Below are 26,942 nucleotides of genomic sequence, written 5' to 3' on the forward strand. Positions count from 1 at the left end.
GCTCCACTGGCTAATTGCCACACACATTCTGGTTTCTATTTACCAACATGTGATGATTTACAAGCTAAAGAATTCACACAGCCCAGGAAGGAGGGGGAGGAAGAGGAGGGGGAGGAGGGGGAGGGGGAGGGGGAGGGGGAGGGGGAGGGGAGGAGGGGGAAGGGGGGAGGGGAGGACGGTGAGGGGGAGGACGGGGAAGAGGGGGAGGGGGAAGAAGGAGAGGAAGAGGAGGAGAGGAGGGGAGGAGGGGGAGGAGAGGAGGAGAGGAGGAGGGGGAGGAAGAGGAGGAGGGGAGGAGGGGGAAGAGGGGGAGGAGGGAGGGGGAGGAGGGGAGGAGGAGGAGGAAATGAAACTGAAATCAGAAAGAAGGAAGAAAGAAGGAGGAGGGGAAGAGGAAGAAATGAAACCGACCGAGCTGGGAGGAGGCGCGGCCGCGGGGCGGCTCCCCTGCCCTCGGTCCTCGGTCCTCGCCCCCCCACCTGCCTCGCCCGGGCGCCATGGACGCGGCGCTGGCCCGCACCCCGGCGGCCGCGCTGGACGGGCTGGCATCGGGCCTGAAGCTGCCGGCCGGGTTCTCGGGCGCCGCGAGGCAAGCGCTGGGCGCCCTGGTGGCCGCCGCCCGGGAGCGCGGGGCGCGCAGGGGGGCCGCCGGGCCGGCACCAAGGGTGCTGAGGACGGCCAAGGTGAGGGGACAGCCCCGGGGTGCTGAGGACCACCAAGGTGGGGGGACAGCCCCGGGGTGCTGAGGATGGCCAAGGTGGGGGGACAGCCCCGGGGTGCTGAAGACCACCAAGGTGGGGGGACAGCCCCGGGGTGCTGAAGACCACCAAGGTGGGGGGACAGCCCCGGGGTGCTGAGGACGGCCAAGGTGGGGGGACAGCCCCGGGGTGCTGAGGACGGCCAAGGTGGGGGGACAGCCCCGGGGTGCTGAAGACCACCAAGGTGGGGGGACAGCCCCGGGGTGCTGAAGACCACCAAGGTGGGGGACAGCCCCGGGGTGCTGAGGACGGCCAAGGTGAGGGGACAGCCCCGGGGTGCTGAAGACCACCAAGGTGGGGGGACAGCCCCGGGGTGCTGACCGCCAAGGTGGGGGGACAGCCCCGGGGTGCTGAGGACGGCCAAGGTGGGGGGAGAGCCCCGGGGGCGGCCTGGTGCTGCTCGCCCACCCAGGCCAGGGCTGGGCACCCCAGGACACAAAGCTCCCCCTGAGCAGGAGCTGCTCTCAACTCCTGCTTGACAGGTGGGTAAACTGAGGCACGGGGAACGCAGCCCGGCCTGGAAGCAGTTCAGCAAAGACCCCAATCCAGGGAGGCTGATTCTTGGCCCTGTGCCAATAAATATTTATTTATTAATATTTATTTATTTATTTATTCGCGGTACTGGGGATGGAACCCAGGGCATTCTACCTCCGAGGGACACCCCCAGCCCTATTTCCCTATTTTTTATTCTTTATTTGGAGACAGGGTCTCACTGAGTTGCAGAGGGCCTCACTAAATAGTAGCTGAGGCTGTCCACAAACCGCGATCCTCCTGTCTCGGCCTCCCGAAAGCTGGGATGACAAGCGTGCCCACCACGCCCAGCTGTGATTTCTTTTTAAATCACGTAAAAAGAGGGAATGGGGGGGGGGCTGGAAAAATGGAGCAAAAGACGATCTTTTTACATTTATTTTTATGGTGCTACAGACTGAATCCAGGTGCATTCTATCTCTGAGCTACACCCGGCCCTGTTTATTTATTTAATTTGTGCGGTGCTGAGGATGGAACTCAGAGGCATTCTACCTTCAAGCTACACCCCCAGCCCTATTTTATTTGTTGTTTGGAAACAGGGTCTCGCTCACTTGATGAAAGTCTCACCACTTGCCAAGGCTGTCCTCAAACCTGCGATCCTCCTGTCTCGGCCTCCCAAGTACCGGGAGTCCCCCACGTGCCACCTCGCCTGGCCTCATTTTAAACTTGGAAACAGGGTATTGCTAAGTTGTTGGGGCTGGCCCCAAACCTGCGATCCTCTTGTCTCCTAAGTACCGGGATTACAGCCATGCACTGCCATGCCTAGTACCAAAAGACCTCTTAAACTCTTCTTTTGCGTAGATTTGAACATATTCCTGAAAAGTCTTTGAGCCGGGTGTGGTGGGGCACGCTTGTAACCCCAGCATTTGGGAGGCTGAGTCAGGAGGACCGCGGTTCATGGACAGCCTCAACTATTGAGGCCCTCTGCAACTTAGTGAGACCCTGTTACAAAATAAGGAATAAAAACTAGGGTTGGGGTACAACTCGGAGGTAGAATGATCCTAGGTTCAATCCCCCCCAAAAAAAAACCCCATGCGCTTGCATATTAAAATTGTTTCTCTTAAAAACCCAGACCTAGCTGCCCAGACCTGCCTTCCCGCATGGTGCTAAATGCCTAGAGCTTGCCGGAGATGGTGGCGCACGCCTGTAATCCCAGTACTTGGGAGGCTGAGACGGGAGGATCAAAGGTTCGAGGACAGCCTTAGCAACTTAGGCCCTCTGCAACTTAGTGAGGTCCTATTTCAGAATGAAAAATAAAATAGAGCTGGGGGTTGCAGCTCAGAGGGAGAAGGTCCCTGGGTTCCAATCCCCCGTAACACCTACACACACACACACACACACACACACACACACACACACGCCTAGAGCTGCGTGGCCACCGTCCCCACCCAGCCCAGCCGCCTGCCACTGACACTGGCGACAGCAGGATCCTGTTATGTTATTTTTCCTGCAGGGAGGCGCCTACGGCCGGGGCACGGCCCTCAGGGGCGGCTGCGATGCTGAGGTGGTCATCTTCCTTGACTGCTTCGAGAGGTTTGAAGACCAGAGGGCCCGCCGCGCGGAGGTCCTCGAGGACATGCGGGCGCTGCTGGAAGCCTGGCGGCGGGACCTGGACCCTGGCCTGAGCCTTCAGTTTCCTGGACAGGACGAGGCCGCGGACCTGCGGTTCCGACTGGCGTCCGTGGACCTGGAGAACTGGCTGGACGTCAGCCTGGTGCCCGCCTTTGACGTCCTGGGTGAGGCCCCGCCGGCCCGGGCTTGGGCAGGAGCCCTGGGAGCGAGGTGTCGTCGGGTCCTGGCCCGCGTCTGCCCGCCGTGTGGCCCGCCGAGCTCCGGCCCGCTCTGGGCTTCAATTTCTTGACTGAACATACTGGGCTCGGACGAGATACAGGCCAGGAAGACCAAGGTCCTGCTGTCCAGAGCCTTGGTCCCCAGCTAAGCATCTCCAGCCCAGCCTCCTCTCCCTCCTCCTCCCTCTTCCCTCTCCTCCTCCTTCCTCCTCCCCTCCTCCTCCTTCCCCTCTCCCTCCTCCTTCTCCTCCTCCTCCCTCTTCCCTCTCTCTCCTCCTCCTTCCCATCTTCCTCCTCCTCCCTCCTCCCTCTTCCTCCCTCCTCCCTCTCCTCCTCCTTCCTCCTTCTTCCTCCTCCTCCTCCTTCTTCTTCTCCTCCTCCTCCTCCCTCCTCCTCCTTCCCCTCCCGCCTGGCTAACCATCTTGGGCGCCCTCCCGCCTGGCTAACCATCTTGGGCGCCCTCCCATCTATCTGGCTAACCATCTTGGGCGCCCTCCCGCCTGGCTAACCATCTTGGGCGCCCTCCCATCTATCTGGCTAACCATCTTGGGCACCCTCCCGCCTGGCTAACCATCTTGGGCGCCCTCCCATCTATCTGGCTAACCATCTTGGAAGCCCTCCCATCTGGCTAACCATCTTGAGCGCCCTCCCATCTGGCTAACCATCTTGGAAGCCCTCCCACCTGGCTAACCATCTTGGGCGCCCTCCCATCTTGGGCTGCTGAGCTTCAGCCCTAGGGCCAGCTGGCCCCAGGAGGAAGGAGGGGCGCCCCCCTGTTCGGAAGCGGACTCTTCCCAGCCCCCCAAGTCCCAGGCTGAGCTCAGCTCCAGGCCGCCCCATGCTGCGACCTCAGCATCCTTCCTGACCCCCGTCTCTGCCCCCAGGGCAGCTCAGCCGCGGAGTCCGGCCGGAGCCCCCCGTCTACCGGGCGCTGCTGGGCAGCAGCTGCCAGGAGGGCGAGCACGCCGCCTGCTTCACCGAGCTGCGCAGGGACTTCGTGAACCAGCGCCCGGTCAAGCTCAAGAACCTGATCCTGCTGGTCAAACACTGGTTCCGCCAGGTGAGGCCGCTTGCGAGGGTCCTGGCCCCGGACATTTGACTGTTGGGTTTGTGCCTCATGAGAGTGAAAATATTTTCTCCTTGTTCTGCTCGATAGTGAAAATAATTTCTTATGTTTAGAAGCCCTGTGGGGCCTTTTCCTGGGAAGTGCCTGTGTATGGTCTTTTTCCTTTTTTTTTTTTTTTTTTTTTTTTTGGTGGTACTGGGGTTCCTGGAAACCCTTCTACCTCCAGGCTACATTCCCAGACCTATTTTATATTTTTATTTGGAAACAGGGTCTCACTAAGTAGCTGAGGCTGGCTTTGAACCTGCGTGATCCTCCTGTCTCTGCCTCCCAAGCGCGGGGATGACAAGCGTGCGCCACCACGCCGGCTGTCCGTTTTGTTTTTTTTTAACTCTCTTCTTGTTGTTGATTTGATGGGGCTCTTTATATATTGTGGATGCTAATTCTTATGGACGTGATAGAAGGCAGACGTGATCTCCCAGCCTGTAGCTTGAACTTCTGTTTTGTTAAAGCATTTGAATTTAGTGTGATCGCCTATGTTAATCTCCTCCAGTGATTTGTTCTTTGAGTCCCTTCAGAGGTCTTTCCCTATCCTGACTCCCTAGAATGAATTTTCCCATGTTGTCTTCTAAACCGTTTGCCTTTTATAGCCTGTGCTGTCTGCGATCGTTGATAGACTCTTGTGCATTCGGGGAGACGCGCCCAGCCTGTGCTTGGAGATGAGAAAGCAAGCCCCCCTCAGATCTCGGGGTGCAGAGCTTGGTCCTGCTGCTGGGCCGTGCGTCAGAGGCAGGCCTGGGAATGTGGAATTCTGAATTCCATTTCTGGCTCTGTACTGACTTGCTGTGTGACCCTGGACAAGTGTCTCGCCTTCTCTGGGCCTCTTCTTCCTCCAGTTGTATATAAAAGGAATATAAGAGTCTGTCTTCCTCTGGTTCTTCTCACATAGACAGGATTCTCCAGGGCAGGGAGTAGTAGTAGCTATTAAAAGGTCAAACTATGGAGCCAGGTGTCCTGGGTGCTAGGAGGATTCTGGCATGACGTTGTGCCGGGTACACATGGTGCCTGGGCTTGTTTCTCGTGCACACAGACGGGGGTGGGCAGCGTTAGAAGGGCTGCTGGCCCCTCATGCCAGCGGGCCACCTCTCCAGCCAAGGCGCCCCTTCCCGGCCAGCCCAGAGGCGGCGACTCTTGTCACGGCACAGAGTGATCCGTTCGCCACACGGAGCTGGGTATATGTTGCAGAAACTCGAGTTCATTTTGTGGGTGGGGGGCAGAGGCTGGAGGGAGGGAAAGAGCCCTGGTCGGCTGCCCCGCTCCCACTCCAGGGAAGAGAGGGCGACCCGGCCTTCGCCTTGCCTGGCGCTGTCCCATCTCCAGCCAGCCACCTGCCAGGGTGTCCCCCCTTTGCTAGGGGGTAGACAGTGGCTTCAGGTCTCCCCACCTCCCTCTCTGCCTCTGCCTCCTTGGGCTTGAGCTCCCCCTCCACTCTCTCAGAAAGTGAGCCCATCACTTTGCTGAAGCCATCGGCAGTGGGCACAGGTGAGAAATGCCAGGTTCCCCTGGGGCAGGTGTGAGCAAAGCATCTTGTCCCGGCCAGCCTGCGGGCTCCCCAGCTTGGAGCCCAAGATGGCCAGTGGAGTTGTACCGAGAGCAAGCTCTCTCCCGCTACCCGCTGACCCCTCCCATCCTCCCACAGGTGTGTCCACAGGAGGCCAGGAGGACGACGCTGCCTCTGGCCTACGCCCTGGAGCTGCTGACCATTTTTGCCTGGGAGCAGGGCTGCGGGAAGGAGGCCTTCAGCCTGGCCCGGGGCCTCCGCACTGTCCTGGGCTTGGTCCAGCAGTACCAGCACCTGTGCATTTTCTGGACCGTCAACTACAGCTTCGAGGACCCTGACATCAGGAAGTTCTTGCAGAGGCAGCTTGAGAGACCCAGGTACTTCCTAACGCCCACACCTGCTCTCCTTTCCTTTCCCCAGGCCACAGGGAGCTAATTGACAGCAATGAGGTAGGGCTCGGGCCGAGCTGCTGAGCGGTGATGAGGTAGGGGCTCGGGCAGAGCTGGTAAAAAGCGATGAGGTAGGGCTCGGACCAAGCTGCTGAGCGGCATGAGGTAGGGCTCAGGGAGAGCTAGTGAGCGGCCATGAGGTAGGGCTCAGGCAGAGCTGGTAAAGAGCGATGAGGTAGGGCTTGCGTACCTTAGAATCACCTGGTGAGTTAAAATTAATAACAGTGTTCAGGCCACACGTGTTTTGTGTGAGTGTTTTACTAATATATAATACATACATCTTGATGACTGTCTAGTAATGTCTGCAAAACTCAACCCAGAATGGCAGAGACTATTTCCAGCCTTCCCAGTCAGCGATGCAGCAAAGGCTCTGTTCTGTTCTGACTTTGGTCATCAGAGGTTCCCCTGATTTTAAATCTTACTTGAATGGGACCATAGAGAACGTCTGTTTGTGTCTGGCTTCTCTTTCTCAGCGTTCAGCCTCTGAGACCCATCTGTAGAGTCGGCATAGCTGTTGATTCTTTCTCATGGGTACATAGTATTCCTCTGGGTAGATTTATCATGGTATGATTTTCTTCCATCGATGATGGATCTTCGGATTGCTTCCGGTTTGGGGCTGTCACAAGTAGAAGAGTCTTTGTGTGTGGTTTTCTTCATCTGCGTCCGTGAAGGTAGAACCTGGGGATGAAATCGCCAGATCGCACGGTATAACTCGAGAGTCCCCAGAGCGAGTGACACCAGAGTCCCTGGTATCTCGTGATACCATCGTGCAGCCGGGATTCAGGACCACTGCTCACAGTTAACCTCTACAGTTCCCATCAATGTAGGCACTGTCGTCCTCATTTCGCAAGGGAGAAGTCTAGACCCAGAGCTCTCAAGTCATCCGGCCCAGGACACACAGCTGGCACGCAGCAGAGGCGGGACGGACCCAGAGCTGGGTCTGGAGCCCCGACCTCGACCTCCCTGCTCACCAGCACCTGTCGCTGTGCTGCAGGCCTGTCATCCTGGACCCAGCGGACCCCACCTGGGATGTGGGCAGCGGGGCAGCCCGGCTCTGGGGTGTGCTGGCCCGGGAGGCCGAGTCCTGCTATGACCAGCCGTGCTTTCTGCAAGCAAACAAGGACCCTGTGCAGCCCTGGGAGGGGCCGGTAAATTGGGGGAGGGGGGGGTCCCAGGGCCCTTGGATTTTGCATGGGGTGAGGGAGGGTCCTGGTCACCATTGAGACTGCCGGAGGAAGGAGCACCTTTGTCCGCAGCATCGTCTGCTTACCAGGCCCCTCCGCCCACCACAGGGGGCACCTTCTTGCACTTTACCTTCCTCCCCAAAAGGCTCCTTCTAATCTGCACAGAGCCGCCATGTCTCCCACTACCCCACCCTAAGCCTCAGTCTCCCCAGCTGCACAAAGGGCAGGGTGGCTGAGAAGAGGACTTGGGTGGGCGCAGAGACGTCTGCACCTGGTGACTCACCCCTTCAATGACCTTCCAGGGCCTTCCACGTGCTGGGTGCCCAGGTCTGGGCCACCCCATCCAGCGAGACCCTGAACAGGGGCCCCCCACTGACAGCCAGGGCCTCCAGGAGGGGCGCCCAAGGACAGGGAGCAAGCAGCCCTCCCGTCCTGCCCCCGGTCCCCCGAGGGCAGCCAGCATCGCTGCCTCTGTGCCGGAGACAGCCCTAGAGCTGTCTCATATCCCAAGCAAGGATCTGGACCGCTTCATCCAGGACCAGCTGAAGCCCAGCCCCAAGTTCCAGGAGCTGATGAAAAAGGCCACCGACGGCATCCTGCGCTGCCTCCAGCAGAGCTGCAAGCACAAGGCCTCCAGGGTCATTAAGGTGGGTCTGGAGCCGAGAATCCAGCACTTGGGAGGCTGAGATGGGAGGATCGCAGGGCTGGCCGCAGCAACTTAGTGAGACCCTCGGCAACTTGGCAAGACTCCCTCACAAATAAAAAAATAAGGAAATAAAGGTCTGGGAGTGTAGCCCAGAGGTAGAAAGCCCCTGAGTTCAACCTTCCGTATCACCAAAGGAAATGAATAAATAAAAATAAACATTTGATGGCCGGGCGTGGTGGCGCACGCTTGTAATCCCCGCGCTTGGGAGGCGGAGACAGGAGGATCGCGCTGGTTCGGAGCCAGCCACGCTGGCTTAAGAGACTATATATATATATATAATGTCTGGGAGTGAAGCCTGGAGGTAGAAGGGCTTCCAGGAACCCCAGTACCACCAAAAATAAAAAAATAAAAATAAACATTTGATGGGCAAACAGATCACTGAATCATTGAACCAATGGGTTGATTGGATGATAATTAAACAGACCCAAAGAACAAACCTGCAGGCCCACGGCCTCTGGGGCCTCAGTTTGCACCTCTTGATCCAGATGAGCGGGGGGGGCCACAGGTGGTAAAGGGCTTGGTCGTTGCCCAGACTCCCCACCCCAGGTATCAGCAGCTGCACATCTGTCTGCCTTTGCCCAGGCGCCGTGGACCAGAGGCGGGTACAGGCAGGTGCAGCCGTCTCTCAGCCAAGCCCCTACGACTCAGAGGTCACGGGGCTCACGCCCTCTGCCTCTTTCGAGGTGGCCCTGCGCCCTACATCAGCAAGAGAGACGTTTCCCAACCGCAGATGGGTCAGCGGTCCGAGCTGCTCCTCTCTCCTCAGGGCGGCTCCTTCGGCCGAGGCACAGAACTGAAGGGAGACAGCGACGCTGAATTTATCCTCTTCCTCAACTGCTTCTCCAACTTCAAGGACCAGGGGCCCCGCCAGGCCGAGATCCTCACGGAGATGCGGGCACAGCTGGACTCCTGGTGTCCCATCCCCGGCCTGAGCCTCACGTTTCCTGAGCAGGACACTCCTAAGACTTTGCATTTCCAGCTGGTGTCCAGCGCCCTAGGAAGCCGGATGGACGTTAGCCTGCTGCCCGCCTTTGATGCCGTGGGTGAGGGGCGCCCACTTGTGCCTTGGAGAGAGACAGGGATCTCAGGAGACCAGGGCACATGTTTAAAAAAAAAAAAAAGCCAGCCGGGCATGGTGGCGCACGCTTGTGGGAGGCGGAGACAGGAGGATCATGAAAGTTCGAAGCCAGCCTCGCTGGCATAAGAGACCCTGTTTCCAAATAAATAAATATATATAAAATAGGTCTGGGAGTGTAATCCAGAGAAGGGTTCTCAGGAACCTCAGTACCACCAAAAAAAATAATAATAATAAAAATTAAAAAAAAAAAGCCAGGCAGGGTGGTGCACACCTGTTATCCCAGTTCTTAGGAGGCTGAGACAGAAAGATCACAGGTTCAAGGCTACTTATCCAGACTCTTAGAAACTTAGCAGACCGTTTCCAAATAAAAAATAAACAAGTAAAATAAAAAGGGCTGAGGTAAGCCGGACAAGGTGGCGTCAGCCTGTAATCCCAGTACTTGGGAGACTGAGACAGGAGGATCATAAGTTCACGGCCAGCCTCAGCTATATTGAGTAAGACCCTCTGCAACTTAGTGAGACCCTGTTTCAAAATAATTTAAAAAAAAATAGAGCTGGGGGTGTAGCTCGGAGGTAGAACATCCCTAGGTTCCATCACCAGTTCTGGGGAAAAAAAAAAAAAAAAAAAAAGGCTGCGGGTGTAGCGTGGAGGTAGCATGACTCTGGGTTCAGTCCACAGCACCACAAATAACAATAATATAATAGCTCTGATCATTGCCCGATGTCCTAGTATATGATTGATTGCAGTGTTATGCAACTAATGTTGAAATTGATTACGCTAATGCATGTAATTAATGGCATTCCTGGTGCACGGAGGCATTGCTAAACGCTGCCGTCTTCACGCAGGGCTGCACACTCAGACTGTCTTTAAATGTCCACAGGGCCGCTGGGTCCTGGCGCCAAGCCTCAGCCCCAGGTGTACTCGACCCTCCTCGACAGCGGCTGCCGGGGGGGCCAGTACGCGGCCTGCTTCGCCGAGCTGCGCAGGAACTTCGTGAACACGCGCCCGGCCAAGCTCAAGAACCTGATCCTGCTGGTGAAGCGCTGGTACAGCCACGTGAGTGCCCCGTGGCGTCCCAGGAAGCCACATCGTCATGGCAACTGCCCCAGCCAATCAGCTCCTCCCTTACAAAGGCACTTTCCCTCCCTTGCATATCATTGGCCAGGCTGACGGGAAAACCCGCCTCCTCCACCCTGCACTCCCTGCCCAGTCCGGAAGTCGTTGTGTCTTTTTTTTCTCCATCCAGTCCAAAGTCCTAGTTTTCTGCAGCCGGGGGTCCGGGGCCCTGTGCAACTCATCTGTTTCTCCTTCCTTCTCAGTCCTAATGATTTCTCTGAACTTTTCCACCTCTGGGCCTTTTTGTCACTGCTGTTCCACAAATAACCATAATATAATAGTTCTTATCATTACCCGATGTCCTAGTATATGACTGATTGCAATGTTACGCAGCTAATGTTGAAATTGATTACGTTAATGTATGTAATTAATGGCATTCCTGGTGCACAGAGGCATTGCTAAACGCTGCCGTCTTCACGCAGATGAAACACGCTTCTTCGCAAGTTGTGCTAAGTCCTGAGTACCCCTTGGGGCTCCCTTACCGAACGTTTGAGTGTTTATGCACCAACAAACATCTGTGGAGCGCCCACTGTCGCTAACTGTCGGGATGGGTGTCGGGAAACCGAGATGGACACGCTGCTCTGGCTGTTCGTGTACAGCTCCTTGAGGAGAGACGCCAGACCAGCCGAGGTCTAAGCTCTCAGCCTCGCTGTGTGACCTAGGACAAGTCCCTGCCTCCTCTGGACCTCAGTTTAGCCGCCTGTAAAATGAAGCGTACTGCTGGGCACGGTGGTGCACGCCTGTAATCCCAGTGCTTGAGAGGCTGAGACGGGAGGGTCACAGGTTGGAGAAAACCCTCAGCAACTTAGAGACCGGTGTGGTGGCTCTTGTCATCCCAGCATCTGGGAGGCCAAGACGGGAGGCTGAGGGAGTTCAAGGCCAGCCTCAGCTACTTAGTGAGGCCCTTTGCAACTCAGTGAGACCTTGTTCCAAAATAAAGAATGAAAACTAGGGCTGCAGGTGTAGCTCAGAGGGAGAATGCCCCTGGGTTCCGTCCTCAGTACCGAAGGGGGGGCACTCAATCAATTTAATGAAATCCTGTTTTAAAGAAAAAAGAAAAAAAAAATAGGGCTGATGTAGGTCAGAGGCAGAATGCCGCTGGGTTCCATCTCCAGTACAACAACAGCAACAACAACAACAACAAAAAGAGTCTGAGCCGAGCATGACAGCGCACACTTGTAATCCCAGCATTTGGGAGGCTGAGACAGGAGGATTGTAGTTCACGGACAGCCTCAGCTACTTAGTGAGGCCCTTTGCAACAGTGAGACCCTGTTTCAAACTAAAAAAATAAACAATAGGGCTGGAGATGTAAGTCGGAGACAGAATGCCCCTCGGTTCCATCCCCAGTACTGGAAAAAAGAAGTCTGGAGGTGCAGTTCAGAGGTAAAATAGCCCTGGATTTACTCCCCATTGCCACCAAAAAAGAAAAGAAAGGAAAGAAAGAAAGGAAGGAAGGAAAAAAGAAGAAAAGTACCAGGCGGGCCATCGCTGTTGGGTCTTCCTGTGGCTCTGATTTACACATCCGTCCTCTTCCCCAGTGCTTAGGGGGGCCTTACACAGCGTGCAATGGCGCCCACTCACACTCATCCTTGTGTGGCCTTTGGTGACAGGTCGCAGCTCAAAACAAACATCAGCCAGCGCCCGCCTCTCTGCCCCCAGCCTACGCCCTGGAGCTTCTGACCATCTTCGCCTGGGAGCAGGGCTGTGCGAAGGACGGTTTCAACATGGCGCAAGGCCTCCGGACTGTCCTGGGGCTTGTCCAGCAGCACCGGCATCTCTGCGTGTACTGGACAGTGAACTACGGCATCGAGGAGCCGGCTCTGCGAACACACCTGCTCGGCCAGCTTCGGAAGCCCAGGTGCACCCCCACTTCCCCTACACCCCGCTGTCACCCGGGTGTCCCGGAGGGCCCAGGATGGAGTGTGAGTCCCCAGTCCCACCCCTCGTTTTGCTTGCCCCTGGACGCTGATGAGGAGATGTACCCACAGGAGCCCCAGGAAAAACCAGACCCAGTTTTATTAGCACAATAAAATGCCAGTTCTCAAAGTAAAGGGCCACCCAGTAGCTTTCTGAAAAGGCAGCCATTGGGAACTGAGTGACCTAGGGTGAGAAGGACCAACCCTGTGGGCCTGACACTCTTCCCAACACCCGTGCCCCTTCCCAGGCCAGCCGCCCATGGTCTTTTCACCCACTCTCCTGCCCACCCACTCTGCTCCTAGGCCCCTGGTCCTGGACCCTGCTGACCCCACCTGGAACGTGGGCCAGGGCAGCTGGGAGCTGCTGGCCCAGAGCGCGGCAGCCCTGGAGACACAGGCTTGCCTTATGAGTAAGGACGGGAGCCCTGTGCAGCCCTGGGATGTGATGGTAAGACGCGGGGCCCTCAGGCGGTGGCCCTGGTGGAGCCCTGCCAGGTGCCCGCTACCTGCCAGCTCGGGGTCTGCAGCTGCTAGGACTGTTGGCTGCTGATGGTTACGGGGTTGGCCTTCTTGGGGCTGGACCAATTCTAGGATGTGAGTCACACCCCCTGAGCTGCCCGAGGGACCAGGCACAAGCTCATCTCTTTTTCGCCCTCTGCTGCTGCCCTCTTGTCCCGTCTCCTGTGACCTCTGACCCCAGTTAATTTGGCTGCACAAGAACTCCCACATCAGGCTCTACTTCTAAGGAAACCAACTTGAGACATAGACCATTTGTATCTTATGAAAGGATACTGTATTAGTCCGTTTTCTGTTACTGTAACAAACTACCGGAGACTGGGAAAATTTATAAAGAAAGGAGGTGTGTTGGGCTCACATTTCAGGAGGTTCAAGGCTGTGGTGCCCAGATCAGCTCAGCTCTGTCGAGGACCCTGTGGGGAACAGCAGGAGGGTGTGGGGGGGGAAGAGACCACATCTGGGGACAGAAAGCCAGAGAACAATTTAGGGCTGGCCTCACTCTTACACCAGCTCCCTCTGAGGAAAACTATCTCAGGGTTCCCTTGAGGGTGGTGCCCCCAGGAGCCTCCCCCTAAGCTCCACCTCTTAAAGGACCCCCTGCCACCACCCTGAGAACCAAGCCTCCAACACATGAACCTTTGGGGACAAACCATGTCTAAATTATAGCAGATGAGATATGCTCACACTGGGCTATTTTTCGGTGAGAGCCTCGTAACCAGTGCCCAACCTTCAACAGTAGTCCAGTGAGACGTAAACCATGTGTATCTTCCAAAAGGATATTATTGTACCCATTTCATTGTACTCTATTGTACAATACAATATTGTATTATATTGTAACCATTTGTGTCTTCCAAACGGATATTGTATTGTACTCACTATTGCACCCGTTTCAAATCGAGAAACTGGCCAGCTGCAGCGGTGCAGGCCCGTCATCCCAGTCGTGGGTGATATCCAGCAGCGCCCTAGAGGACAATGATGACCCAGACACAGAGCAGATCGGAAGGGGCAGCCAGGGGCCTCACTCTGAGGCAAAGGCCCCGCTGGACACTGGTCCATCCGCAGCTTTTATTATCACCCTAAGTGGGAAGGTCATGGTTTGGATACTGCTGCGCACGCGCAGAGTCTAGGAGGGGATGTTTAACGGGTAAACATGCAGGGAGACCTTGAGGTAATAGTTAACTGGGCAAACTGCAGGACACCTGTAGAAAGTCCTTTTTTTCAGTACTGGGGATGGAATCCAGGATCATTCTACCTCTGAGCGACACCCCCAGCCCTATTTTTTATTCTTTATTTTGAAACAAGGTCTCACTGAGTTGCAGAGGGCCTCACTAAGTAGCTGAGGCTGTCCGCGAACCGCGATCCTCCGGTCTCAGCCTCCCGAATGCTGGGATGACGAGCGTGCGCCACCACGCCCACTCAGAAAGTCCTTGAGATAATGGGTAGAAAGAAAACTGCAGAGGGTGTGCAGAGGATTCTTAAGACATTTAATAAGCAGGATATTCAGGAACTGGCGCCAGCAAGAAACACAGGGAACAGGGTCGTGCTGAGTTGGTAAGAATCTCGCTGGTTGCTAAGACTGTCCTCGAACCTGTGACCCTCCTGTCTCAGCCTCCCAAGTACTGGGATTGCTGGAGGAACGGGCTCCTTTCAATCAGTTCAACAGTCCAGTCATGACTTTCCATGACCCTTAGATCTATCCTAGGCAAATATCAAACTGCCTCTGGCATTTGCATTCTCCACACACAATATTTGGGAGAAGGATCTTTCTGAGACAGAAGGATCCTTCTTTTATTTTATTTTATTTTATTTTATTTTATTTTATTTTATTTTATTTTATGGTACTGGGGTTCCTGGAAGCCCTTCTACCTCCAGGCTACACTCCCAGACCTATTTTTACATTTTTATTTGGAAACAGGGTCTCCTAAGCCAGCGCGCACGGCTGGCTTCGAACCTGTGCGATCCTCCTGTCTCTGCCTCCCAGCCCAGGAGGATCCTTCTGAGACAGAAGGATCACAGATTCAAGGCCAGCCTCCACAACTTAGCAATCCCCTCAACAACTTTGTGATACCCTGTTTTAAAATAAATTTTTTTTTTTTTTTTTTTTTTGCGGATCTGGGGATGGAACCCAGGGGCATTCGACCTCCGAGCTACACCCTCTGCCCTATTTTTTTTTTTTAATTTGAAACCGAGTCTCACTGAGTTGCAGAGGGCCTCACTGAGTAGCTGAGGCTGTCTGCGAACCGCGATCCTCCAGTCTCAGCCTCCCAAATGCTAGGATTACAAGCGTGAGCCACCACGCCCGGCTTAAAATAAAAATTAAAAAGGGACTGGAGGTGTAGCTCAGAGGTAGAATCACCCTGGGTTCAATCCCCAGTATGAAAAATAATGAAATGAAATGAAATGGGGAAACTGAGGCCGTGCATTACTGATGAAACCAGAACTCAAAAGTCAGATCCCTGCAGAACCTGCCAACCTGCTGAGAAGGAAAAGGGGGTGCTGGAGATGGGGCGGGGGGGGGGGGGCTTGTCCTCAGCAAACAACCAGGGGCCAGGGGTTAAGAGCTCAGTGGGAGTCTTGGCTTTAGCCGGCTTCCCTGGCTTCTCTCTGCAGCCGGCTCTTCTCCACCAAACCCCGGCCGGGGACCTCGACAAGTTCATCTGTGACTTTCTCCAGCCCAACCGCCAGTTCCTGACCCAGGTGAACAAAGCCGTGGACACCATCTGCTCCTTCCTGCGGGAAAACTGCTTCCAGAATTCTCCCACCAAAGTGCTCAAGGTGGTCAAGGTGAGGCCCACGGGAGCTGCCGGCCGGGCGGGCTCGGAGAAGGACCCAGAACATGGTCCAGGTGGGTGGCAGAGGCAGGAGCCGGATCCCGGGTCAGCCCAGCAGGTCTGGAACCTCTGACCGTCCTGTCTTGGCCTCCCAAGTACTGGGATCACGGCGTGCGCCACCAGGCCCAGATGTGTGTTAATAATATTAATAATGAAATATTATTATTTCATTTTCTTCCAATTATGCCATACTGAAGATGGGGGACAGAGAGGTCGGGCACCTTGCCCAAGGTCACACAGGAGGGCAGGATCCGGAGCCCTGGGGCGGGCGGAGGGCGTCCAGCCGCCCAGCCGCCTGCCGTGTCCTCCCCAGGGTGGCTCTTCGGCCAAGGGCACGGCCCTGCGCGGCCGCTCGGACGCTGACCTGGTGGTGTTCCTCAGCTGCTTCGGCCACTTCACGGAGCAGGGCGCCCGGCGGGCGGAGATCATCTCCGAGATCCGTGCGCAGCTCGAGGCCTGCCAGCAGCAGCGGCGCTTCGAGGTGAAGTTTGAGATCCCCAAGTGGGAGAACCCCCGCGTGCTGAGCTTCACGCTGACCTCGCGCACGATGCTGGACCAGAGCGTGGACTTCGACGTGCTGCCCGCCTTCGACGCCCTCGGTGAGGCGCGGGCCCAACGGGGGAGGACAGAGGCGGGACGCACACGGACAGTCGTCCAGGCGGCCTACTCACGCCCAGGCCTCCGTGCGTTTCATTCAGTACATGCACTTTAGCCGGGCCTGGTGACACAGGCTTGTCATCCCAGCGCTTGGGAGGCTGAGACAGGAGGACCGCAGGTTCGCAGCCAGCCTCGGCTACTTAGCAAGCCCCTTGGCAACTTGGCGAGACCCTGTTTCAAACCAAAAAGAGAGAGAGAGAAGGAGAAAGGATAAAGAAAGAGCTGAGCATGTAGCTCAGAGGTGGAATGGCCCGAGGTTCACTCCCCCGTACCACAAAGTAAAGAGGAATAATTAAATAAAAAATGCCTTTTTTTTTTTTCCTGTGCTTGGGACTCTTCAAGGACCAGGAGAAAAATCCTGAACACAGAGCCGGGCGTGGTGGCGCAGGGTTGTAATCCCCGTGCTTGGGAGGCTGAGACAGGAGGATCGCACAGGTTCGAAGCCAGCCTCAGCTACTTAGTGAGGCTCTCAGCAACTTAGTGAGACCCTGTTTCCAAATAAAATATAAAAAAGGTCTGGGAGTATAGCCTGGAGGTAGAAAGCCTCTGGGTTCCACCCCTAGTACCACAAAAAAAAAAAAAAAAAAAAAAAAAAGTCCTGAACAAAACAGATACAAATCTCTTTAGTTCTGAGTCTGGATTGGAGAGTTTGCAGATTGTGAGAATCGCCCGCCTCTAAATATATCTGGTCCCCAGTTGGGGAGAACAAGTAACAAAGGAGAGATTCATGCAGAAATGACTCTGACTCCCTTCAGCTCCTCAGGTCAGGGAGCCGGAGTGCTGATCCGGAGGAACGCCTTTAGCCGGGCATGGCGGCGCACGCCTGGGATCCCAGTGGCCCTGGAGGCTGAGGCAGGAGGGTCACGGGCTGGAGGCCACCTCTCAGCAACTTAGCAAGACTCTGTCTCAGTATGAAAAGAAGAGGGGCCAGGGATGTAGCCCAGTTCAGTTCCTGGGTTCAGTCCTTAGTCCCCTAGAAAAGAGAGGGGTGTCTGGGCATGAAGGTGCCCATCTATAATCCCAGTACTTGGAAGACTGAGCCAGGAGGGTCACAAGATCCAGGCCAGCCTCAGCAATTTAGCGAGCCCCTCAGCAACTGAGTGAGACCCTGTTTCTGAATAAAAAAAGAAAAAAGGGCTGGGAGTATAGCCTGGAGACAGAATGTCCCTGGGTTTAATTCCTAGTAGAAAAAAATTTTTTTTGGTACCAGAGATTGAACCCAGGGGCATTCTACCTCCAAACTACACTCCCAGCCCTATTTTTTATTCTTTATTTTGAAACAGGTTCTCACTGAGTTACAAACAGCTTCACTAACCCAGTAGATTTTTTTTTTTTTGGTGGTACTGGGGTTCCTGGAAGCCCTTCTACCTTCCCAGACCTATTTTTATATTTTTATTTGGAAACAGGGTCTCCTAAGCCAGCACGTGGCTGGCTTCGAACCTGCGCGATCCTCCTGTCTCCGCCTCCCAAGCTTGGGGATTACAAGCGTGCGCCACCACGCCCAGCCTTAGAATTTTTTTTTTTAAGGCAGAAAAGAGAGAATATTATTCTCAGTGGGGATTTATTGCTGGGCTGGGCTACATCTAAGTTCCCTCTAAAAACACCCGCTGGCCTCCCAGTGGGTCTCAGACCACCCTTCGAGAAGGGCCCACCGGGGTCTTAGCCCTTCCGAGGCTGGTCCCACTGGGGTCCTGTGGGTCGCGGTGACTGTCACCTTCTCCTGCGCGCTAGGCCAGCTGGTCTCCGGCTCCAGGCCCGACCCTCAAGTCTACGCGGACCTGATCCGCAGTTACAACAGCGCGGGCGAGTTCTCCACCTGCTTCACGGAGCTGCAGCGGGATTTCATCGTCTCTCGGCCCACCAAGCTGAAGAGCCTCATCCGCCTGGTGAAGCACTGGTACCGGCAGGTGCGGCGCGGGCACGGGCTCCCGCTGCCAACCGGCGGGCTGCCTCTGCCTCCCGGGCACTGTGCCAGGCTGGCCGGAACCCTGGGTTGACGGAGCAAAATACAGTCACACCGTAGCCCTGGGATGTGAATTGGGGATGATACAACCAGGCCCCAGAGTCCGATGGGGTAACGGGCAGCAGGCTGCCGGGCACATGTAGATGTTTGTTAAAAGTTTGCCAACATGGGCCGGGCACGGTGGCGCACACCTGTCATCCCAGTACTTGGGAGGCTGAAGCAGGAGGATCGCAGGTTGGAGGACAGCCTCAGAAAGTAGTGAGACACTCCTCAACCTAGCAGGAATCTGTTACAAAATAAAAAGTAAAATAGATCTGGGGGTGTATCTTGGAGGTAGAGTACCCCTGTGTTCAATCACTGGTATGTAACACACACACACACGCACACACACGAGTTTGCCAGTGTGGACCAACACATCTCTCTCCTCGTCCCCCAGTGCTACAAGATGCCCAAGGGGAAAGGCTCCCTGCCCCCCCAGCATGGGCTGGAGCTCCTGACGGTGTACGCCTGGGAGCAGGGCGGCCGGGACCCCCAGTTCAACATGGCCGAGGGCTTCCGCACAGTCCTGGAGCTGGTCAGTCAGTACCGCCAGCTCCGCGTCTACTGGACCGTCAACTACAGCGCCGAGGACGCGGCCGTCGGGGACTTCCTGAAGAGGCAGCTTCAGAAGCCCAGGTTCAAGTCCAGCCCCGTCCCGGGGTCTGGGGCTGGGCCGCGCCCCCCCTCCCCGCCTCCCAGGGCACAGCGCTGCTTTCTAGAAGCCATCTTTTTATTTATTTATTTATTTTTGGTACTGGGGTTCCTGGAAGCCCTTCTACCTCCGGGCTACACTCCCAGACCTATTTTTTAATATTTTTTATTTTTGGAAGCAGGGTCTCCTAAGCCAGGGCGGCTGGCTCCGAACCTGCGCGATCCTCCTGTCTCTGCCTCCCAAGCACGGGGATTACAAGCGTGCGCCACCACACCCGGCTTTATTTTTATTTTTTATATTTACTTTTTGGTGGTACTGGGGATGGAACCCAAGGGCCTTCTACCTCCGGGCTACACTCCCAGACCAATTTTTTTTTTTTTAATTTGGAAACAGGGTCTCAAGCCAACTGAGGCAAGCCAGCCGTGTGCGCTGGCTTAAGAGACCCTGTTTCCAAATAAAATATTTAAAAAATAGGTCTGGGAGTGTAGCCCAGAGGTAGAAGGGCTTCCAGGAACCCCAGTACCACCAAAAAATAAAAAGAAAGAAAAGAAAAAGAAAAAGACTATGACACTGTGATTCCCCTGATGTAAAGAGTAGCCCACGCAGTTTCCACTCAGCAGGGGAAGTGGTAGGACCGTCTCTGTGATTGATTAACAATGCCTGTTTTCCCTGTGAGAGGTGAGCATTAGCTCAGGGGTTGATTAGTAATGTCTGCCTGGCGCAGCATGGAAGTTGTTCTGTGTGTAGAGGGTGGGCCTTGAGCACTGGGGCATCGCCCCGGGTGAGGAGTGGCCCGCCGATGCCGCGGGTGGACACCTAGGTGTCCTCAGGAGCAAGGCTGACCCTGGATGGAATTGCAGGCCTATCATCCTGGATCCAGCCGACCCCACAGGGAACCTGGGTCACAGCGCCCGCTGGGACCTGCTGGCCAAGGAGGCGGTGGCCTGCTCCTCCGCCCTGTGCTGCCTGGGCCGCGACGGTACCCCCATCCAACCCTGGCCCGTGAAGGTGAGGGGACGCGGGCTGCAGGGAGGGCTGAGCCTCGGTGGGTGCTTTGTGGCTGGAGAGGGCCCGGGCAGGCCCCTGGTGTGTTCCCAGGCCTCGGCACCCTGTCCGGTGCCAGCGCCTCCCATGTTACCCTTTCCCCAGGCTGCCCTGTGAAATCTGAAAGAGCGGTGGTCGATCTGGTTGGACAGATGTGGACACCAGCCGCCTGCACGGAGCAACTCGGGGTGCCCTGCGCCTGTGTGGGAGATCCACCGTCATCCTCAGACCATCTGACACCTGGTCTCCCACCTCCCGCTCTCCCAACCTCCCCCTGCCCTCCTGCTTCCTACGCAGCACCTGGCATCAGCCAGGCACGCCCCTGCCTCCTGCAGCCCGAGCCCGGGGTCCAGGCCACGGCGTGCGGCTCCAGCCTGCACTTCCAGCCTCTCCACAGCCCCCACTCTGCGGCTGCACCCAGGCCTCGTCCCTCATCCCATCCAGCCAGGGACGCCCGTGCCTCCCCGCCTTCCTCTGACCACCCAAAGGAACGCACATCGCCTTCTTGCCCAAACCATCCCTGCCTTCCAGTGGCCTCTCTGTCTTCCCAAGCCCAAGCACGTTCCCTGGCAAAGAGTCTGTAATCGATGAGTGATGTCTGCCGTGGATGAAGTGCCCTGAAGGAAAGCAGTGGTCTGGGTGCCATGATTGATTAGCAATGTCTGGCCTGGGCACCGAGAGGAAAAGATGGATCCTGGCGTGGTGGGGCGTCCCCGCGTTCCCGGCAGCTCGGGAGGCTGAGGCAGGAGGATTGCAAGTTTGGCAGCTAGCAACTCCATGTCTCAAAAATAAAGTCTCCCAGTACATGGGAGACTGAGACTGGAGGATCTCAGGGTCACAGCCAGCCCCAGCTACTTAGGCCCTCCGCAACTCAGTGAGACCGTGTTTCAAAAATAAAGAATAAAAATCGGGCTGGGGGTGTAGCTCAGAGGTAGAATGTCCCTGGTTCTCGCTAGTATTGGAAAAAAAAAAAAAGGCTACGGGTACAACTCAGTACAACACATATGCCTAACACGTGTGAGGCCCTGGGTTCTGTTTCCAGTACTGAGCAATAATAATAATAATAATAATAATAATAATAATAATAATAATAATAATGTATAATTCAGTGTGCAGTTTTAGTGTGTTCCCGAGGTTTGTAGTTGGAATACTTGCAAAATTTACACCAGCCATACACCCTGCCGTAGACCCTGGTGTCACAGACGTTTTCATTTTCCTGAAAGGAGCCTGAAACTTATTAGCGTCCTCTCCTCATTCCTTCACTGACCCCACCCCTCGCCAGCTGATTCCTGGAAACCACCGATCCTACTGTGTGTCTATTGCAAACATTTCCTACAAACGGCAGCGGGAGATGTGCAGCTTTTCTTTTTATGGTACGGATGGAACCCAGGGGCCTTCTCCCTCTGAGCTACACCCCCAGCCCTTTTATATTTCTCTTTTAGAAACAGGATTTTGCTAAGTTGAGGAGGCTGGCCTCGAACCCGCAATCCCCCTGCTTCCGCCTCCTCAGTCCTGGGATGACAGTGTAACGTTAGATTTTCAAGGTCCGTCTGCGTTGGAGCGTGAGCTGGCGCCGCCGCCCTTGTTACTGCTAACCATGGGCCACTGTATGGAGAAGCGCGCTCCGCTGGCCCCTTCGCCCGCTGATAGGGGCCGGATTGAGCACCGAGGGGATGATCCCAGGAACAAAGTCACCACCCCCTTCCGAGCGGACTTCCTGGAGCTCACCTGTGACCTTGGATGACTTAACATTGTAACCGCTGGGGGATTCTAACATCTGAATGGATACAATGTACACAGAATGACAGGTGGTAACACTGTCACTGCTATGTTCCAAATTGGTCTTGGTTCTGTGTTTATGTAACAAAGTATCTATTTTCTTCTTCTTCAGGAATATAGGTTAAGGTACTTCCCAGGAAGGGTGTATAATATCGGGCAGTCTGCACCCCCCACCGGGTCAAGAATGAGACAACTGGTCGACCTCCCTCCCCTTTCCTTTTTTATTTTCATCTTCAGGGGATGTGTGGGATGGGGGAGCATCAAATATTCTAGGTGAAGAAACTCAGGGAAATCTTTATGTTCAGCTTGCTGGCTTTCTTGGCATTTCACATGATTTTTAAATAAAAATTTTTTTAAATATCACATGAAGCATGAGCTTTGAAATCTGCCCGTGTTTAAGTCAGAAATTAGCCAGATAGGCCGGGCGTGGTGGCGCACGCTCGTAATCCCCACGCTTGGGAGGCAGAGACAGGAGGATCGCACAGGTTCGAAGCCAGCCGCGTGCGCTGGCTTAGTAGACCCTGTTTCCAAATTTAAAAACAAAAAATGTAAAAAGAGGTCTGGGAGTGTAGCCCGGAGGTAGAAGGGCTTCCAGGAACCCCAGTACCACAAAAAAAGAAAGAAAGAAAGAAAGAAAGAAAGAAAGAAAGAAAGAAAGAAAGAAAGAAAGAAAGAAAGAAAGAAAGAAGAATTAGCCAGATAACATGCTAGCCGTGTAACCTTGGGAAAAATGTCTCCACTTCTCTGAGTTTCCTGTTCTCTGAAAAATAAGTTTTATAAACTGGGTGTGGTGGCGCACATGCTTGTAATCACAGTACTTGGGAGGCTGAGATGGTAGGATTGCAGGTTGGAGGCCAGCCTCAGCAAGAAGTGAGACTCTCATCAACCTAGTGAAATCATTTCAAAATAAAAATAAATTAGGGCTGGGGGTATAGCTTGGAGGTAGAATACCCCTGGGTTTAACCCCCAGTAACCCCCACCAAAAAAAAAAGTCTTAGCCAGGCGTAGTGGCGCACGCTTGTAATCCTAGCATTTGGGAGGCTGAGACTGGAGGACCCCGGTTTTCTGACAGCCTCAGCTACTTAGGGAGGCCCTTTGCAACTCAGTGAGACCCTGTTTTAAAATAAAGAATAAAAAATAGGTGTTCCTGGAAGCCTTTCTACCTCCGGGCTACACTCCCAGGCCTATTTTTTTTTAATATATATTTTTATTTGGAAACAGGGTCTCTGAAGCCAGCGCGGCTGGCTTCGAACCTGCGCGATCCTCCTGTCTCCGCCTCCCAAGCGCGGGGATGACAAGTGTGCGCCACCACGCCCGGCTAAATTCTGAGATTTTGTTAAAAAGAGAATTGGCTTATGTGATTTCTTCTCACTGGCAAGCCCGGAATCTGCAGGGTGGCTGGCAGGTTAGAGGCCCGGGGGAAGAGCTGGTATTTATCTACAACTCCAGCTGACAAGCAAGGGGTGTGCTGGCGAGGCCGCTCCCTTAAGGAAGCTCAGGCTCCGGCTGTTCTTCTAGTAAGGCAATCAACTGATTAGATAAGGCCCATCACAGTTGGTGGGCCATTTACTGTACTCCACGTCTACTGATTTAAATGTTTTTGTATGAGAGGCTGAGCCTGGAGGATCGGGATTCTCGGACAGCCTCAGCTCCTTAGGCCCTGCGAAACTTAGTGAGACCCTGCCTCTAAACAAAGAATAAATGTCTTTGTGTGGTTGGTTTTTGTGGCACTGGGGATTGAACCCAGGGACATTCTTCCTGCAAGCTACACCTTCATCCCTATCTTATGTTTATTTGGAAACAGGATCTCTCTAGGTTAATGAGAGTCTGCTACTCACTGAAGCTGTCCTCACACCCGCAATCTCAGCTTCCCAAGTACTAAGAGTACGGGCCTGTGCCCCCAACCCAACAACTCTGATACAAATGTTAATCTCATCTTACAATACCAGAAAGATCTAGAACAAAAGCAAGTATCTGGAGACCTTGACTCATTCAAACTGATTTATTTACTTTTTTTTGGGGGGGGGGCACCAAAGATGGAACCCAGGGGCATTCTACCTCCGAGCTACGCCCCAGCCCTATTTTTTATTCTTTATTTTGAAACAGGGTCTCACTGAGTTGCCAAGGGCGTCACTAAGTAGCTGGGTCTGGCCTCGAACCTACGATCCTCCTGTCTCAGCCTCCCAACACGCCCAGCAGCCAAGCTGATTTATAAAATGGACCATCGCAGCCCGCAAGAGCCCTGTTTCCCGTGCCTTGGGAATCCCGGCCTGCGGGGTGAATTATCACTGGGGCAAAGGGAGCCAGCTGGCAAATCCGTCAAGTTTCATTTTCCTGATTCTGGGTACAGGAAGTTGCTCACCTGCCTCCCTTCTGTCCTGTGCACCCCACGACCCGTTTTCTGCCCTTGCTGGGCAGCGTGCCAGCAGGCGCCGATGTGTGCCAGGAACCCAGGAACCCGCCGAGGCCCACCCAAGCCCCGGGCCATCTGGGCCCTGCGTGCCGTGCGGCCTTGGCCAGCCAGTCTCCTCCCTGGGTCCGAGCTCCCTGGTCACTGGAGACGAGAGAACGAACCCTCCAAAGACAACCTCACGCCGGGCGTGGGGCGCACACCTGTAATCCCGGTACTGGGGAGGCTGAGGCGGGAGGGTCACAGGTTCGAGGCCAGCCTCAGCCAGTAGTGAGACTCTGTTTCCAAATAAATATAAATCAGGCTGAGGGTGGAGCTCAGGGGTAGAAAGCCCCTGGGTTCCATCCCCAGTAACACACACACACACACACACACACACACACACACACACACACACAATCTCAAAGACATCTCCAGGGGATGGTGAAGAAGCAGGCAGAACTTGGAGGGAAATGTTTCAGGAGTCCTGAGCATGTATATTACTATATTACCCCTCTGTGCCTCAGTGTGGTGGATAATTACAATGCACCAATTTTATTTTATTTTTATTTATTTATTTATTTTTGGTGGTACTGGGGATGGAACCCAGGGGCTTTTCTACCTCCGGACTATACTCCCAGACCTAGTACATATATATATATATATATATATATATATATATATATATATATATATATATATTGGAAACAGGGTCTCACTAAGTTGCTGAGAGCCTCACTAAGTAGCTGAGGCTGACCTCGAACCTGTGCGATCCTCCTGTCTCAGCCTCCCAAGCGCAGGGATTACAAGTGTGCGCCACCACGCCCAGTTAATGCACCAATTTTAAGAATAAATAAGTAAAGACAGCCTTCACACTCTATGCAGTAGTACCAGGCGTGGTGGTACCTACCTGTCATCCCAGTACCCGGGAGGCTGAGACAGGAGGAGTGCAGGCTCAAGGCCAGCCTCAGTAACTTAGTGAGACCCTGTTTCAAAATATAAAATAAAATAGGGCTGGGGAAGTAGAATGCTACTGAGCTCGATTTCCAGTTCCCAAAAACAACAACAACAACAACAAAAATGTGTATTTCCTCAGCACTTAAATAGCATTCCCCGTGGGCAGTGCTGGGTTCTTTTCCGGTATTACTGAACCTTTTGAGGAAGGTACTGCTTCTTTTATTTATTATTTATTTTTTTATTTTTTATTTTTATTTTGGGGGGGGAAGTACTGGGGATTGTACCTGTTACAGATTGGGGAGAATATGGTTATGGGGAAACTGTTCCCCGGGGACCCCTGTTAGGGTCCCGGACACACTTTTCCTCAAACCACAACAAAACCCAAAATGAGCAAAAACAGAAAAAAAAAAAAAACGCGGGTTCTTGTCCTGAGCTAAGAATAAATATGCAGAGCTCGGACGGTTGCTGAGTGTTAGATGAATTAGGTTCATATTTCAGACCCCCCCCCCATAAGCCAAGTCTCCTGAAAGGCCCAGGTCTGACCGGCTAAGCTGCCGCCCCCCTCTGACCGCACCTGTCACTCACCTGGGAGACCCGCCCCCTTCTGGTGCCCTGGGCCAATCAGTGAAAGGGACATTCCCCGCTGACTACAGACAATTACCGACCCCCTCCCGTGGGACTCTAGCCAATCAGCTCAAAGGGCATTTCTCCTAGCCTATGAGCTCGCAAGCCGTAAGCCCAAGCCCTATATAACCCTGACCCCAGCAGCTCCCTCTCCTCCGGATTCTTCTTTCTCTCTCCCCCTCTCTCTCTCTCTCTCTCTCTCTCTCTCTCTCTCTCTCTCTCTCTCTCTCTCTCTCTCTCTCTCTCTCTCTCTCTCTCTCTCTCTCTCTCTCTCTCTCTCTCTTTCATTCCGGCCCCTCCTCTGGTGTGGTCAAACTTTGTCCTTTCACTGAGGGTTTAAAGAAGTTTATTAAAAAGTTAGAAATACAGAAAATAGAGACCCGTGACAAAATGGCATGGGGGGGGGGGGTCCGGGCCGACTCATCACCCCCCAAGATACAGCACGTGGACCCGACTTTTTACACCTGTGGCCTCCATCTTGTTTGCGTGATTCTGACGTAGGGAGGCCCTGTAAGGTGCCTCCCCCGGCAAGGCGTGGCAGGTGTCTCCTTCCAGGAAGGTGGAAGGCCACCCCTGCCCCCTCCTCCCTGGATCACCATGTAGATCTGTCTTGGAAAGCGGGAGCCCCAGCTCTCCTCTATTGACTTGTTAATTACTTTTAGCTAGGTTAATCTACACCGGAATAGCTGCCTGCTTTTAGCCAGAAATCCAGTCCTTTCTTTACCCAGGTCTGCCGCCATCTTGACACAATTATTTTTGAAATATATTAATAATCAGAGCTTTCTCAAATCTTCCTAGGCCATTCCCATACAGTACCCAGGGGGCATTCTACCTCTGAGCTACACCCCCAACCCTATTTTATTTTATTATTTTATTTTATTTTTTACAGTACTGGGGATGGAACCCCGGGGCATTCTACCTCCGAGCTACACCTCCAGCCCTATTTTTTATTCTTTTATTTTGAAACAGGGTCTCACCGAGCTGCAGAGGGCCTCGCTAAGTAGCTGAGGCCGGCAGCAAACCTGGGATTACTTTTCGGCTCCTATTTTATTTTTATTCGAAAACAGGGTCTCACCGGGTTGCCCGGACTCTCACTACTTGCTGAGGCTGGCCTCAACCCTGCGATCCTGCCATCCTCCTGCCCCGGCCTCCCAAGTCCTAGGATTACAAACTTGAACCACCACGCCTCTCCCCACTCCACAAATGGGAAAGCTTGGGCGCCTAGAGGGGGCCGCGCTGGGGACACCCTGGCCCTGGGGCAGCTGTGGAGGCTGCGCGGATGCCCGGGCTCCCGAATTTCAGGAGTTTTCGGTTTCCCATCTTGAGAGTTTCGGTTTCCCCG

General features: G+C 54.4%; 1 protein-coding gene across 1 annotated transcript; it reads left to right on the plus strand.

The window, feature by feature from the left end:
* Nucleotides 1-497: 497 nt before the first annotated feature.
* OAS3 (2'-5'-oligoadenylate synthetase 3) lies at nucleotides 498-20,329 on the plus strand (the record flags this gene model as incomplete). The annotated part of the gene is made up of 16 exons (XM_080717766.1): nucleotides 498-683; nucleotides 2,740-3,022; nucleotides 3,961-4,136; nucleotides 5,839-6,077; nucleotides 7,144-7,297; nucleotides 7,636-7,980; nucleotides 8,806-9,082; nucleotides 9,998-10,173; nucleotides 11,844-12,091; nucleotides 12,453-12,597; nucleotides 15,276-15,449; nucleotides 15,810-16,095; nucleotides 17,885-18,060; nucleotides 18,553-18,791; nucleotides 19,668-19,815; nucleotides 19,979-20,329. 16 exons carry the CDS (start codon nucleotides 498-500, stop codon nucleotides 20,327-20,329), a joined length of 3,603 nt encoding a protein of 1,200 aa, XP_080573892.1.
* Nucleotides 20,330-26,942: the final 6,613 nt, after the last annotated feature.

Source organism: Muscardinus avellanarius (assembly GCF_963383645.1).
Source record: "Muscardinus avellanarius genome assembly, chromosome: 21".
Taxonomy (NCBI): Eukaryota; Metazoa; Chordata; class Mammalia; order Rodentia; family Gliridae; genus Muscardinus; species Muscardinus avellanarius.